This window comes from Mustela lutreola, chromosome 2, assembly GCF_030435805.1.
Source record: "Mustela lutreola isolate mMusLut2 chromosome 2, mMusLut2.pri, whole genome shotgun sequence".
Lineage (NCBI taxonomy): Eukaryota > Metazoa > Chordata > Mammalia > Carnivora > Mustelidae > Mustela > Mustela lutreola.
Window position 1 is genome coordinate 45,296,806 of NC_081291.1, and position 16,920 is coordinate 45,313,725.

At 35.4% G+C, this 16,920-nt stretch overlaps 1 protein-coding gene across 8 annotated transcripts in view; it reads left to right on the forward strand.

Annotated features, from left to right (window-relative positions):
* LOC131824150 (contactin-4) overlaps positions 1–16,920 on the forward strand; it is a 938,389-nt gene that overhangs the window by 683,981 nt on the left and 237,488 nt on the right. For all 8 annotated transcript variants that reach the window (XM_059161541.1, XM_059161538.1, XM_059161545.1 and 5 more), the window contains one exon: positions 13,538–13,633. In XM_059161541.1, coding sequence (XP_059017524.1) covers positions 13,538–13,633 — 96 coding nt within the window. The remainder of the gene's footprint in view (positions 1–13,537; positions 13,634–16,920) is intronic.

The following is a 16,920-nucleotide window of genomic DNA, read 5'->3' on the forward strand; positions in this document are numbered from 1 at the left end:
AAAAAGTGTCCCAAAGAAATCCATTGAGTCAGTAAGAAAGAGACAAAAATCTAGTAGATGACCAGGTAAATTACATGAACTAGTATTTTAAGAATAAGGAAATGCAAGTGGTTCATAAACATATTTAAAAAAAAACCAGTTTTATTAGTAACCAAGGAAACGCAAGTTAGAAGTAATAAATTACCATTTCATGCACCATATTTGCAAAAATTAAAATACTAAGTGTTGGTGAGGAACAGCAGGAATTCTCATTTAGGCTGACAGGATTGAAAATTGTCCCAGGCACTTTGGAAAATAGATTGTGTACCTCTCTTTTGAACTAGTAAATCTGAACTTTTTAAAATACTCTTAGCTATATATATATATTGAAGTCCAGAGAAACTTTTGAAAATGTGACCAGAAAACTTGCTTTCATAGCAGGTTAGTTTGTAATGGCAAATGAGTAAGAAAAAACAACTGTGTGTGGACAGTGGAAAGGATATGCAAACAGTAAATTCCTACAAAGTATTAAACTATAATGAAAATAAATGAACCAGGGCCAAACTCATCAAAGTTGACTCTCAAAGAAATAATGTTAATCAAAAATAGCAAGTCTCAGAGGAATACATACTATGATTCCATTTTCATAAAGTACACATTACTTTCAAGACTAAATATATTATGTAGGAATACACATATATCTGATAAAACTATAAGAAAGGACACAGAATGATAAGCAAACTAATTAGTGTAGAGAGCGTTATCCTGGAGGAATTACTGGTGGTGCTCCATCTGTAAATCTGGCTGTTGGGTTCACAGACATGCACGGTATTGTTCTGCAGACTCCACAAAATCATTATATGTTTACCTTTATGTGCTTAACATGTCACACAATAGCAACTATAAAATAAGGAAAAACATCAAGTTATCTAAACTAGACAGCCTAAGTTAAAATTAAGACATTATTTACTACCAATATGAAATTAAGTATATTGTTTCTAGGTCTTGGTTTCCTCATATATAAAAAGACTATTTTGATACCCACCTCATGATATTATTAAGAGGATAATAATATTCTCTATAGTTAGATTAAATTAGAATACATATATATAATATATATTATATAATATATATTATATATTATAACTATATAGATTATATAGTTAGATTAGTGCCTGGCACATAGTAAGCACTGAATAAATCTTAGCTCTATGTGCTCTTGTTACTACTGCATCCCAGAGCCACTTCTGAATTAGTACCAAAATTCCAAGTTAGCAAGAAGGATGAGAGCACTGCTCTCATCACTTGGGTTCCAGGATGCCCCAGCAAAGGTCCAAAATACCTTCATTAACTTACCCAACTACACACACATATCAGAGACATTTAAAAATATGTCTATCCTTTGCCCTGTTCTGTAGCATCCTGATAATGCTGGCTTCCTCTACAGTGTTTAAAGAAGTCTGTAAAAATCTGTGTGCCACAGTGAGGTTTCTTGCTTCAGAAGAGGAACAGGGGTCACGTTGGATTCTTCTGGAAACTCCAGTAGATAAGTTATGAGGCAAAGACATACCCAAAGATATTGGAATAGAAAGTGACCTTAGGATTTGAACACTGCAGAGACGGAAAGAAGACCGGCCAGTGCTGATGTGCAAGATGAGGCTGTAACTGGAGATGAGCATCTCTCATGTTTTCCGGAAAATAAGAGTACCAGGAATCTCAGAGGTTAACACAGTCTGGGTTTGAGTAACTGAACATGCCTGAAGCTAACGTTCGTATAAGAACCCAGTGTCACCTTGCCACAGAATGAGGCAGTGCCTTGCACTGCCTGTGTGCAGTGACCTGTGTTAAAGAAAGTAGGGAGAATGAACAGGCCTGCAATGGGGAAGGAGAGGAGCCAAATCATGGATGCAGACTTAAATTAAACCCAAGATCCAAGTCTCTTGGTTCCCATACACTTTGATTCATCACCTGTGCAGAATGAGTGTTGACTGGATGATTTACCCCAATAAAAAGTACTTCCTTTCGTCTCCCATAGCGCTTTCTCCCTACCTCTCTGCTGCATTGATTGCCAGCTTTATACCTTGCAATGGAGTTATTCACGTGCCTATCTTATGTAGATTATAAACTTCTTGAGGTCAGGCACGATGTTTGATTTGCCTTCGTATTCTCCACATCATCTACCACATATGGCACCATAAATAATATTTAAGGGGAGAAGTTAAGGATGAGGGCAGGAGCTCACACTGAAGAAAGGATGGTATTAAGGATTAAATGTTTGCATCTCTCCAAAATTCATTTGTTAAAATCCTAACCCCCAGAGAGCATTCAGAGGTGAAGCCTTTGGGAGGTGTTTAGGTCATGAAGGTCAAGCCGCCATGAATGAGATTAGTACCCTTGTAGGAAGAGACCATGGGAGGATACAGTGAAGGGATGGCTATTTACAAATCAGCAAGCAGACCTTCAGCAGACACCAGCTCTGCCAGCACCTTAATCTTGGACTTCTCGGTCTCCAGAACTGTGAGAAATCAAAGTTTCTTGTTTAAACCACTCAGTCTGTGTGTATTTGTTATAGCAGCCCAAACACACTGAGGCATTAAGATCTTCCCAGCTCTGAAATTTTCTGGTTCTGTAGGATTTCTGAGACAGAAAACAATAACATTGTCTTAAAGCAGCACATAAATTATCATAGTACTGGTTTGGCGATTGTCTTCCTTTAGGTAATCAGGATGTGTTTAGTATGCCTGCTTATTTGTTTCTGCCATTTCTTCAGTTATTTAGAGTTATTTGAAGTTTTATACTTGTTTTTTTTTTTTTCTGGGGAACTGCATTAAACTTTTAGACACAGAATAAAAATATTTATTAGGCCTCTCAGATGTTACCTGAATTAAGGTGACTTCAACTTCAGTTATAAATAAGAAAGTACAAAACTAAATCATGACTGCTGTGCCACTTGGCACTACTTTACACCCTTCTTGGCATTCTCTGTGGGGGCCAAGAGCTGAGTTGGCAGAAGGAGAGTGATTTATTCCTCCACATTTGGAAGGAGGAAGGGAAGTTATAAGATTCTACTTTTACATGATCTTCCTTTTTTAAAAGTTCATACCAGCATTCCTTATCCTAATTTTTCCCTATGTTTTCCTAACTTATGTTCCTATAGCCCCTATTATCAGTGTGATTTATTTATTTTGCTTATGGTCATTTTGTCCACTTTAGACTCTTTGAGTGATGGCATTTCCAAAACTGGGCAGGTTTACCACGCTGCAGACTTATCTCTGATTTTTCTCTGTGAAAATAAGAACAGTGAAACAGCATCCATAGATGATGAATAAACACATAGCTTACATGTATATTTGATGATGGCTTTATTTTCAAAACTGTAATGAGATAAAAATATATGGTTGAAGTTGTCAAAGCAACTCAAATTCAACATAAATAACAGCTGCTCTTCATCTGAGGATTTCATTTATATACAGAACTTTTTTTTTTTTATGCCCTTAACTTTTTTTAAAGAAGTATACTAAATACAGCTAATTCAGCATCCAGTATCCCAAGATATGTTTTATACTCAAAGAAGAGATAGGAAAAAGGCAGAGAAGTATACTCTTTGAGCCAGTGATTAAACAAACGTTATTACTTCCAATAGCTCTGATTTCCCTCAAAGTAACTATATGGCAAAGCATGTCCAATTTCTTTGGAGCCCTCCATATATAAATACTGGCATTTTTCTGTATGAGTCACCATTCCCTGTTTTATTGTGTCAAAAATCCTAAACTAAGTATGTAGTGAGGACTCTTCATTTGCTTTTTAAAGCAAAACTTCACTGCAGAGCATAAAGTGTCAGGAAAAACTGATCAAGTATGCCTTTTACTTTAAAATTAACAATCAGTGTAACTTCTTCCCAAGATCCTTGGGAAATATGTCTACTTTTTTGGATAGAAATAAGAGAACATTTGGGGCACTTCGGTGGCTCAGTGGGTTAAGCCTCTGCCTTCAGCTCAGGTCATGATCTCAGGGTCCTGGGATTGAGCCCCACGTGGGACTCTGCTCAACAGAGAGCCTGCTTCTCCATCTCCCTGCCCCCCTCTCTGCCTACTTGTGATCTCTGTCTGTCAAATTAAAAAAAAAATCAAGTTATAGAAATAAGAGAACATTTAAATATATAAGCACCTACCTAGTTTCATTTATGAGCAGGATGTGAGAAATTGCCCCTCTTCCTTAGAGACTGTACCCATTGCCACTCAGCGCTAGGCAAACTTGAAAGTAAATTAATTGCTCAGGCTTGTATCTCTAAAAGGTTAACAAAACAAAAGAAATGGAATGAAAAAGTTTCGGATAAAAAGATTTCTTTCTCTTTAAAGCACAGTGTTTCATCACCAATTGTATGGCAGGTAAATATATGGTCTCCAGGGTTTGATCATGATCTGTGGCCCATATGTCTCCATTTAGTAATATCTTCCCAAGGTTTTTCCTATAGATTACTGACTTTACAATGGCCTCCTGATACATGCCTTTTCAGCATTTCTTCAGAGGATATTTATTCTAGTGTTACTTGAATATATTTGATTTGCCCTCTAGGGTTGCCTGTTTATTAAGAAGACTGGTACAATGAATTACAACTTGCTAATTTTAATTTTCAGAGGGGAGAAGAAAAGGCACAAAGAAAAGTACAAAATGAAGAATCATGTTTCTTTCTGTCAAAACTGTAATGATCATAAGTCTATCAAATTACAGAATTCTCACACTAGATGAAAAACAGATAATTGTATGATATATCACTGACTAGCTGAGAGCCCTGATCACAAATAACAGACCCATGCAATTTGCATGCTGTTGTTTCATATTTTCATCATCTTGGGCATTTCCTGAGCCTCAGGGGTCAGCGGGTGGGAGGGTATTTCTTGTATCAAGCAGCAAATTTTTTTCATACCCTGCTTCTATTTCAGTCTTGGTGAGTGTATCTCTAAGCTTTCATACATGGGTGGCTTAACTCCTTTGATTAGAGACCTTTTCTTGTAGTTACTTTCCAGAGCATGCCTGGCAAGATCCAGCATCCAAAGGTCTTTTGTAGCCAAGATGTTGGGAAATGGTTTTTCATGTGGACAAATATAAGAAAATTCATGCTCGACCAACAAGTCTTACTGAGTGTGTGAAACAGGAGGGAGCTGTGCTGAACAAATAGTCATTTAGTACCTATATGTATCAGACACTGCTTGGGGCCCCATGCTACAGATTGGTAAAGACTGAAAAGATTCCTGTGCCAGTGAGCTTTTCTTTTGGGTAGAAGAATGGATGTAGGGGAGACAATAAATCAAATGGCATATAAGAAAACATAAGGCAAAAAGAGGTGGTGTGATGGAAAGTGACTGGCGTCAGGGGTGGTCTACTTAAGATAAACCCTCAGAAAAGGCTTGTCTGAGGAGGTGACTTTTGAACTGAGTCCTGAGGGATGGGAATGATGAGCCAAAAGATGAGTCAAATGTGTTCTAAATAAAGGGAACAGCAAGTTCAAAGGTCTTAAAAAAGGATTAGCCTTAAAGTACTTGAAGAACAAAACAAAACCTATTTATTGTGGTTTAAATAAGGAAGGTGGAAATTAACAGGAAATGGGACTGGGTACATAGGCAGGGACCAGATATCAAAGGGCCTTTATAGAAAACAGTGAATATTTCATGATTTATTCTAAAATTTAGTAGGCTAAATGCTTTTCTGAAATCCTTGTTTCTGTTGGTGTTTTGTAAACATGAAACCAAAGATACAGAATGCAGCTGCCTAACCATTAACACTTCTGAGTCAGGATGATATGCGAAAAGAGATGAGCTCCTGTAGAGAAAAATGCTGGTAATAATGGCTTGTATTTTAGAGCACCTGTCTCCAAAGTAGAACAACATTATTTATGTTGCCATATCACACTAATTCTTGTAACCTTATGAGTTAGATAGGTTCGGGTTTTTATGGAACACATGGAGAAACTCAAACATTTTAAATTGAGTTGTTCTTTAATTTATTAAGTAACACAAGGGTCTAGATAAAATAGAATATGCTCAAAAAGAAGAATAAAAAGAAAGAAACCAATATGGGGAATAAAAAGAGCTACAGGAGAGTCATACACTTACAGAGCAAAGGGCAACAAAGCACCTTTTATTTTCTTGAAAAGTCAAGGAAATAATAGTAGAGAGGTTAAAAAGTGAAAGTCTCAACTAGTCAACCAATCAGCAAATTTTTAAAATTTTCATTTTTAAAAGTAATTAAAATTTTTCATTTTTCATTTTTTAAAATTTAATTCTATGTAGAATGAGGCTATACTTCTGGATTAGGTTAACCTTGGTTATAATTCATTCTCTTCCTTATATTGTATCTTTGATCTTGGGTGTTAATTTTTCTTTATATAAAATGGGATTAGTAATAATACATTATAGAGTCATTTCAAGGATTAAATAAATGAACACGTGGAAAATGAGAAATTAGTTCTTTATGGAAGCTAGTTAAAACTGGCATTCTATTGTGTTGTTGTTGTAGTTGTTTGCTAATGAGTTAGAGTTTACAAAAGTAATTAATTTCCCAAGGAGTCCTCAGAAGCCTCCTTAACATATATACCATTTTAAGTTCTTGCCTAGGTTTTGTTGCTAGAAAAGAAAAATGTTATAGTAATGTGGTGGATGAGAATGAGGAGCATAACTTCCTATTTTGCAAAATGCAAGATTGCTGACTCCAGGCAAATTTGTCTTTGACAGTCTCTACACACCTTTTCTCATTATATTTTTTTAGGTCATTAATTTTTTCTTGAGTTTTCTCAGCCCTATTTTACCCTCCCCGTTATTTCATAGATAACATTTTATTTTCTTTCTTTTTTGGTTAAAACTCCCAAAGAATCCCTACTGATCTTATTTACTTATTAAGAGATGGAAATCTGATTGGATTAATTCCTCTTCACTGTAAATGACTACTCTCAAGGTAATATATTTACAGCCATTTATGGTTTTAAAATATAATTTCTGTAATTCCAAAGTAATCCCTAAATTACAGTTTCTATCTGGCATAACTGAAGAGGGTGAGAAAAACTTCAGACATTTAGTGGGAGATATTGTGTGCTCTTGTTCAGCACCTGGGAGAGCTCCCACGGGCTCTTCTTTGTACTTGGAAATAGGTGCTTGAGAATTTTCATAGGATATCCATAGTAGCAGCATTAGGACTGTGAAAGAACAAGGTCGTAAGCCAGTTCTATGAATAAGTCATTTGTAAATTGACTTCACATTAACTTAGAAATATTAATAAAACTCTTTTTTACCTACACAAAGATCTCCAGGAAAGAGATTTATTTTACTTTTCAATGTCAGACCACCACCTAGAATCAGATTTTGATCTCTTACTTTCGAGAGTAAGAGACTGCCAACAAATTGGGATATTTAATTTCAGATGTTTAGCATAGACATATGTTTTCCTTTGTTTTGTTTTATTTAGTTGTTAGAGAAATAAGATATCTGACATCAATACTTGGAATAAAAGAGGAAATCAAAAAATATTTGTTGAAGACTGGATAAACAAATGGGAAAGTTAGCAACATAAGGAAAAGCAAGATTCTGATAAACATATCTATCAATATTTTACAATAATATATACATATATTTTGATTTCCATTTATATCCATTCTATTTCCATCTGGTCTATAGTGTGAACTTCCAACACTTTAAGTTCAGTAAGTAAATTTATATAATCAGTAAATAATATAATGTTTCATAATTTATTTCTGTTTCAGAAATCATATGTTTTCATCTGTTGTAGAAGATAAACAAATATGTTTTTACTATTTTATGAAAATATTTTCCACTTTTTCACTAAAAAGTAACAGACTTTCTCAGATCATATCATCATAAGAAAAGTTCTTAAGAAAAATTTTCTGAGTCCATTATATGTGAGTATATCTTAATTGTAAGTCATATAAAAAATATAGTCCATGCAGTAGACAGGATAAGGTAGCCTGCTTACTTCAGCTTCTGTCTAGACTTAAAAACACAATTAAGATTAGCAAAAGAAGATCTGTTTTAAGCCCTGTTAGCATTTTTTTGCCATGGTACAATAGACTTGACCACTCTAGTGTTACCTTATCTGGTGGAAGTTTGGACTCACAGGCTTTCCCCCAATAAGTCACTTTCTTTACAGTTTCATTTTGATGGCAATGAACAATAATGATAATGCTAAAATTTATAGCCTACCGACTTTGGATCAGATAGTATGTAAATTCTTCATATGCATGATCTTCTTTAAAGAGCTCTATGAGATAGGGGTTATTATCCTAATATTAGAGATGAAGAAACTGAAGTTCTGGGAGATTAAATAACTCACCCCTCACCATCATACAGCTAGAAAGTAAGAGTACCACATTTGTCCTCAGGTCCTTCTGACTACAAAGCCAGTATGTTAAACCATTATGCAATTTTTCCTCTTGCTGTATATTCTCACTGGGAAACCCAGTCAACCATGCCCGTTTCATTAATGATTTCTTCTTTATTCCTGAGTAGAAAGAATGTAAAAGATGTGGCTTTGCAATTCCTAAGGTTTTATAAGTTTAGACTTGTTTTCAGTACGAATTCTAGAATTCAAGAAACCATGCAAATGTGCATCCACAAATGCATACATTCAGGGAACAAATGGCAGAGAGTCAAGACATAATTTTACATATGCTGCATGATAATCAGTTTTTAAAGTTATGTTCTAAAAATACCTCTTTAAAAAAATAAATGGTGCAATCATCATTATGGAAATTGTATCCATAACAAATGTATTGGTTGACCATTTTTCCAAGTTGATATTGATTTCCTTATTGATTGCTACTTTCAAAATTGGAGGAAGCTTTACCAAAGGAAACTGATGATGGAAATTTCTTGTTCTAAGGCTACTCTATAAGAATTAATAGGATCCATGCCTACCGAAACCAGGAAAAAGTGAATTATTTTTAACTTGTGGTAAATAATACATGTATTAGAAATACATGCATTAGTTGCATAGTTTACTGTTTGATTATTTGTCTTTCCTTTCCTACTGCCTCTTTGTAGATTCTTAACAAACAATGATCTATGTTATGATCTCATTAACATTTTCTGGCCATTTTAAAACTAAAGGTCTTATACCCTGGCTAGTCCCACCCTGTGAATGTCTTCAGCTCTTCCCTGTTCAATGGGTAGTTCCTTAATGATGGCCTAAAAAAGTTACTCTTTACTATTTACTGTTACTTCTCAAAACATATCTTAGGCCCTCTTGATTTTTGTTTTCTCTAGAATACATCCAGGTATTTGTTGTAAAGTATCTCTTCCTTTCCTCTAAACATTTAATAACTTTACAGACAGGAAATATGTGGAGATTTTTCCCTCTCACTCTCTGATTTACTCTGCAGCCTGAATTCTAAGTATTCTCATATATTAAGGCTTTTTATTATTTATCACATATTACAGCTTTAAGACCTTTGTATACTTTTACTCCCCCAGGAATTTAACTGCTAAATCATTTCCTCCATGCACTCAATACACATTCTAAGTACTATAGCATATTTTCTAATCTCATTTAAAAATGAAATGCTGATATTACATTCCACAGCAGAAAAAAGGACAATTGTTTCCACAGAAAAATATGATATGAAAACACATCTGCCACAAAATTGTGCGTCCCTTAGCATATGATTTCTGGAAAAATTTATGTAAAATGCTGATGAATGAAATCAACACCAAAAAGTATAGCCATTTATTTTTTAAAAGTCTATGAATCATGTGTCAGTGAACCATATATAGAGCTGAAAAAACAAGTTGTTTTGAAAAGCCACAATACATGGATATTAATTCCTTGTCATACATATACATCATTTATTCAGCCATATCTTTAATGCCTGACTGCATTGTTCAGCTACCTTACTGACAATGCAACAATCATGCTTCTTAATAGAGTTGTTTCTGATTGTTTTCTCCTTGTTCGATTTCATCCTTTTCACCTAATGTTTAAAATCCTTACATTGAGTATTCAACCACAAGGAAAAGCAAAGGAATAGAAGATTTGGAATCAAATGCACCTACTCATTGCTTTGTGCATTGAAATGTGGATTTTCTTGAACATTTACTGAAAAACTTAATATTCATTCAAACTTTTTTTCTCTAAAATTTTGAATAACTAGTTTGAATGCTATTTTTCACTGGCTTCACTAAATCAGTGCAGAAGACAATCAGTGCAGAAACCTTATATTCTGGTGTTTGAGAGCAGTGGCTTTGGAGGGAGACAGATATGAATTTGTATTTTTCTGACCACTTTGTATGTGGGTAAAGAAACATCTCTGAGCTTCACTTCTATCACCTTTGAATTGAGAATTTAAATTATGATGGAATTAAATGAGATCTATATGATAAGTGCTTGGCACATGGTATGACCTTAATGCATTTTGCAGGTGGATGCTATTGTTGCTGTTAGAGCAATGGTCGAGGTAATAGAGCATTATCCAAAACATACTCTAACTATCTTGTAATGTCTGTTGTTAGCCCTCATTACCTAGTACCAAGGCTTTAGAAATAAAATGACTCTTAGAAAATAATATATGTGGGAATTTGCTGAGAAAGGCCTGAGCCATGAGTATACAAGCTTCAGATATACCATTCACATACATAGTTCTTTGATTTCTATAGTTATCATGCTGCTAGTAATTGTGATCTGGATGGATAGTTATATCTAAAAAGGCCAGTTTTGAACATGAAATTTTTCCTTAAACATGTGCATAAATATAGTGTCTTTTGTTTAGCATCTGTAGCTCTCTAGAATTCTCTCTAGAATTCATTTACTATTTGGGACACTCTCATAAATAAAATGATTGGGTTATGATTTGCCACTGTATTACAGCATCTTTCAGTGGACAGAACAAACATATAATGAATGCAAAACTTGTAGCATGACAGGCTTTGTGTATGGCCTTGTGTTTTTCAAGTATTATCTTACTTAATTATTGACCATGACTCTTACTTGAAAACAAAACACACTTATTCACATTTATTTATGAGAAAATGAAGACTTGCCCAAGGTTAGCAACATGGCTAATATATGACAGAATTGATTTCAAAGTCAAATCTGTCTAAACGTAGTCTTTTCATTCACTATGTAAGTAGGGTTTGCCATGTGGAATTTATTTCAACTAACTACTAAGAAATATGTCTAAATATTTTATCAAATATCAGATTACTATGATTTATTCTGACTGCCCAATACTTGTAGAACTGCATGAATTCATAAGCCAAAAAGGAAGAAACAGAAATCTAGTTTTTTAAACTCAGAAAGGACGGTTAAAAATCAGAGCATGTGTTTCTCATTTTTTCTCTTTCTTAATGCCCTTTCTCTAGTCATAACAGTGGTGCATTTTGCCTACATAAGACTTGATCTCTTTTATCTATTAGCCCTTAATTTTTCATGCAACTCTGAAGATTGGATGGGATGTTTGTGCAAAAGCTTAGATGACATATTATAAGAACCTATATGCAGAAGTGACAATTCAGAGTGATTCACTGTGACTTTTAAGCACAATGGTTTACCATATTAAACCGTTTTCCATAATAAAGTTTTTTTTAAATCTCTCCCTTAATCTCTTCTGAAGAGCCATTTCCTTGAAAGAAAAATATATATCTGTCTCATCTGGTACTCCTTGGATTAAAAGAATTGTATTATAGCAGCAATGTAATTCAAGCTATAGTACTTTTTTGTATTGTGCTGAATACATACATGTCCTCTAAGTGCCCTCTTTCACATCTTAACTCTGATATAGTTTGGCTTCCTGTGATTAGGCGTTACGTATCAGTCATGCCCACTACACTCTTGGGTCCCTACAGGGCAGAAGCTATAGAGCATATAATGTTTGTATCCTGAACTGACAACCAAATGATGTTTAGTGAAATTTTTATAAGTACTTAATTGATGAAAATAATAATGTATGATCTTGAAATTTACATAATTCTAGAAGTTGGTAATGAAGATATGTGTGTGTCTGAATTTTTTAATATCCTGACCTCTCCTTAAAGTCAAGCCTGACTGTAGAAACATCCCATTTTGCAGGAAGGTTGTCAGCTTTCTCCTCCTAGCTTCATCGCTCATTAATGTAGCCTTTAACAAACCTCATGGTACCTCTCCTTTCTAGCCTATAAAATGAAGACATTAATGGAAATTAGCTTATATAGTTATTATTAGGATCACTTAAGATAATCATCAAGAAATACTTATCAAGGGATGCCTGGGTGGCTCAGTTGGTTAAGTATCTTCCTTCAGCTCAGGTCATGACCCCAGGTTCCTGGGATGGAGCCCCCCATCAGCCTCCCTGCTCAGCGGGGAGCCTGCTTCTCCCTCTGCCTCTGCCACTCCCCCTGGTTGTACTCACTCTCACTCTCTCTCTCTCTCTGTCAAATGAATAAAAAAATTCTTTAAAAGAAGTTCTAAAAAATATAAAATAAAATAATTATAAAATAAGATAAAATACTTAGCAAAATGGCCACCATGAAGGAAATAGTCAATAAATGTCCATGTTCTCTAGTGTGCACATTGAGATGGCCTTGCAACCCTGCAGAGTATACTTGGCTTGGAATAATCCTCAAATCTGATAAGAGGTTATTGAATCAAATGTTTTAGACAACAAAAACAAAATGGCACTTAAAATACTTCTTGTTGAGAAGATTTACATTTGGGAGGATGGAAGAAAAAACAATTTTTTTCAACAGTAATATGTCTGTCACTTTATTAGCCATATTTTTTTTTTTTACATGAACTCATTTTTATTGGCAACTGCTTATTCACGGGCTCAAACTGCAATCTTTGGATTTGTAATGTCTTATCTTTCTAACCAGACTTAACCTCCTTGACAGAAGGGAACTTTTGTTTTTCCCCCCCAAACAGAACCTTGGATGGTACCTTATAAATTTTTGAAAATATACAAGAGCTTTGAAACAATTATGTGTATGTGCATATGTATGTTTATACATTGTATATAATGTGTGTGTGTGCATATACAGAGTCCTATTCTAGGTACTTATAGAGTGATACATATAATTGCATATAATAAACGGTTCGTGAAGTGAACAGAATTGAGCATCAGATTACATGAATTTGCATCCTGATAATGATATTTAATTACAAAAAAGATGTTGGTGAAGTCACTTAACATCATTAAATCTTGGTTCCTTCACTGTCCAATAGAACTTTCTTCAGTGATGTGAATATTCTATTTCCAACATAGGAACCGCTAGCTACATGTGGCTGTTGAACATAAAATGTAGCTAGTATGGCTGAGGAACTGAAGTGTACATTTTATTTAATTTTATATGTTTTAAATCTAACTAGTCACATGTGACAAGTAGCTCCATTACAGTATAGATACAGAATCAAGGAAGACAGGACAATATCATGTGGAAAGAGCCTATTCTATATTTCCTTGGGACGAGTGACACAAAGGCTATTTTTCAGCAAAAGACCATCCTCTTTGAAACACTATACTCTCCCACAGTATCTCAGGCCTTTTTAATTTAAACCCTTATTCTTTTATTTCCCCTAACAGATCTTGAAAACTTTAAAACAAGAACAAGAAGCACTGTGTCTGTCCGTCAAGGTCAGGGGATGGTACTACTGTGTGGCCCACCAGCTCATTCAGGAGGTAAACTATAAATTCACTGAAATGTCTACACTTCACTCACTGCTATCTTTCCTGCTGAGTTTCTGCCTCCCTTGGCACTGGCTAAGGAAAAAGTGTCATTTGCGGAGATTCCCAAAGTCCCTCTGTGTCAAGGAAGAATCAATGCCTCCCATAATTAGGATAGGGAAATGTCAGATTCTGCAAATGTTCTATCCAACTGCTATCTACCCGGCACAAGGGGAAAGACACTTGAGTCCAATGAGATCAGAATCCTGTTTCTTGGTAAGGCAATGTAGGTAAAACTATCAGTACTTTCTCCAACTTTATTGGTTTCAAAGCTGACGTTGCTTGGTTTCATCTTGTGTTTGGCCTGGGAAAGGATCAGATCCAATCCAGGATCACTTTGTAAAGAATCATAATTACTGGATCAGTTCAGAAGCCATTTGAATTATTTTTATTTTTCCAAGTTTTTATTTAAATTCTGGTTTATTAACATACAGTATAACATAAGTTCAAGGTGTAAAATTTAGTGATTCATCACTTACATCAACACCCAGTGTTCATTACAAGTGCCCTCTTTAATACGCAATACATAAATAAATAAGGAATTCATTTGACTGCAAATAACTGAAAACCCAGCTAACACAGGCTTCAGCAGACTGGATTTTGTGTTATTTTCACTCACATTTCCAGAGGTATGAAATTTAAAGCTGATACCACTTCTTGAAATGTCTTCCAGGATACGAGCCATTTCTTGCATCCTTTTCTGAAGTCCTCAACATGTGGTATGGCTGGGGTACCAAGGTGCAGTTCAGATAGGAAGAAATAGGAAGAGTCAAGGACAAAAGTCAAAAGTCTCTGTCTCATTTTGCCTTTGTATTATGAAAGGTTTGCTCTGCCCAAGGACTTTTACCTACATGTCAGTTATCACCCCTAGTGGCAAAAGAGACTGAGAAATCAAGTATTTTACACAGATCAGTTTGATAGCCCTGAAAAAAAAAATCATATTTTGTAATAAGGGAGACTATAGAGACGTGCTGTATAGGCAACTTGCAGTCTCTGCTAAAAAGACTAACAATGACTGGAAGACAAATCTGACTCCCCATAAAGGGTTCAGTAGTATGGAGGTTTAATAGATAATGATATTTATTGGGATTCCTCTAAAACTTGAGGTAACAAGATTGATAAACTCTATTCTTGGAATTCTGGCTAAAGTTGAATTTGCTATCGCTATCGTCTGTCCTTGCTATTTTAATTTTCTGTTTGGCCTAACACATGATGAAAAGAAAAAAATATATATATATCTTAAACTGAGAATGTGAAAACACCCTTTTATTTTTGTCCTGTATTCTGAAGTTGTAGCTTTTCCTCTGATCTAATGCCTCAGCTAACCTTTACAGCAGGAAATAACAATTAGCAAATAGCTAAAAGACTTGCACTTCTGACACAACAAGTATAAAAACAGATGGAAGAGGCAGGTGCCCTTCTGAGTCTAGATTGAAGACATGGAATTATTCAAGGTTCTGACTTTTGAAGATAGGCAGAGAATCCAGATTAGATTTTGGTAGTTTGTGTTCTGAGAGATGTTTACTCCTTAGGGCTCCCATTTCCCCTTCAAGTTAGTATCAGAAGCATTACATTTGGAGTCCAGGACATGAGTTCCGGTCCTGACTCTATTTCAAGTCATTCTTTGATACTGAGCAAATATTTTCACTCGTCTTATCTATAAAATGAGGAGATGAAAGGAAAGCTCTCAGATCCCTTTTAGTTGTATCATTACATGGTGCTAACTCAGTAAAGACTAAACATATTTATCCAGTAGGTTTGCATTATTGAAGTTCTGTCATTTATATGAAGAAAGCAATTAACTGGACACATTTCAGTTAAAGTGAAGCTCACTCAGACTAACTTTTCTCTTCCTATTGTGAAATTGAATCAAAATAAGAATTGAAGGTTTTGCGAATTTTTTCTACAGTCTGCCTCACAGCATTAAACCTACATAACATGGCAGCAACTCTAAAAATTAATCTTGTAGGCATATTAAGAAACAAAGTACCCCACTACTCCCTGGTATAATGGTATCTTTGGGAAAGGCAAAGCACCTGGAGTGTTGCTGTGCTGCTACACAGTGAGACACCTGAAGACTTTCCCCTTCCCACAGAGAAATATATTAAACATTTTCATAGACATCCCCTGAAATGTGCTTGTCTCTGTTGGCAGCAGTCAGCAGCTCTGAAATCCAGTTTCTTGAGCTGTGCTGACATTCCTGACAGCCCTGATGGTGAAAGACAAGGAAATAAATATTCTCATTATGGGCTTTATTAGAAATTGCGTGCCCAGGAACACTGTGGGCAAGGCAGGCAAGGCAAAGAAATGTGCAAGAAAACAGGATTTTGAAGGGTATAAGAGAGCATCTCAGACAGCCATCAGTTTTGGGCAGCAGAGTCAATGATTATGTGATGAAATCCCCCCGATTACTCAGAACCTTTCGGTGCAAACTGTGCCGCAGTGATTCTCTCATCGTTTCTCCGGGCTTGTGTCACCTGAAAGCCGGCAGAATCACCAGGAGCCACTGGACATACTGAGCATTTTAGACCCAGCATATGGTATCCCAGTTTCAATTGTAACAGATCATGCCGAGGGAAGGAAATGAGTCAGCCTTTTATTGTATCAGTGGGATACTGAGTAATGGTGTGAAGTCATTGTAAAGAATGCTGCATGTCCTCTTTCATAAGCTGTGCAGTGTCAGACCTTCTTGGGGTAACAGAGAAATGAGCAACAATTAATATATCTTGAAAAGCATTTCAGTCAGCAGGTATACCCAGTACCTTCTTACCAATCACCACATGTAGTATCTTTGTCATCTTTTGGTTAATAGATACGAATTCAATTATGATGTCACTGCATAGATTTTACTATTAAATCTTAACACAATCACCAAATAATAGAAATCACTGTGATGGGCTCTGGTTGTCCATGGTGTTCCATCTTATTAGAAATAGAGTTTAGTGAGATCCAGAACTTTCTCCTTTCCATCAACTCCAAGGTCATTTGGCACTGGGAATTTGTGACACTTAACCAAGCTCTCATTAAATAGCAATAGAACCAAGGTACTTTGAGATTCTTCCTACCACTGTACTGAAATTGGATTACTCACCGGTGAATTCCTCATGAAATCTTCAGGGAGTGTTTTGGTTGGTTTTTTTTTTTTTTTTTTTTAAGATTTTATTTATTTATTTGACAGACAGAGATCACAAGTAGGCAGAGAGGCAGGCAGAGAGAGAGAGGAAAGGAAGCAGGCTCCCTGC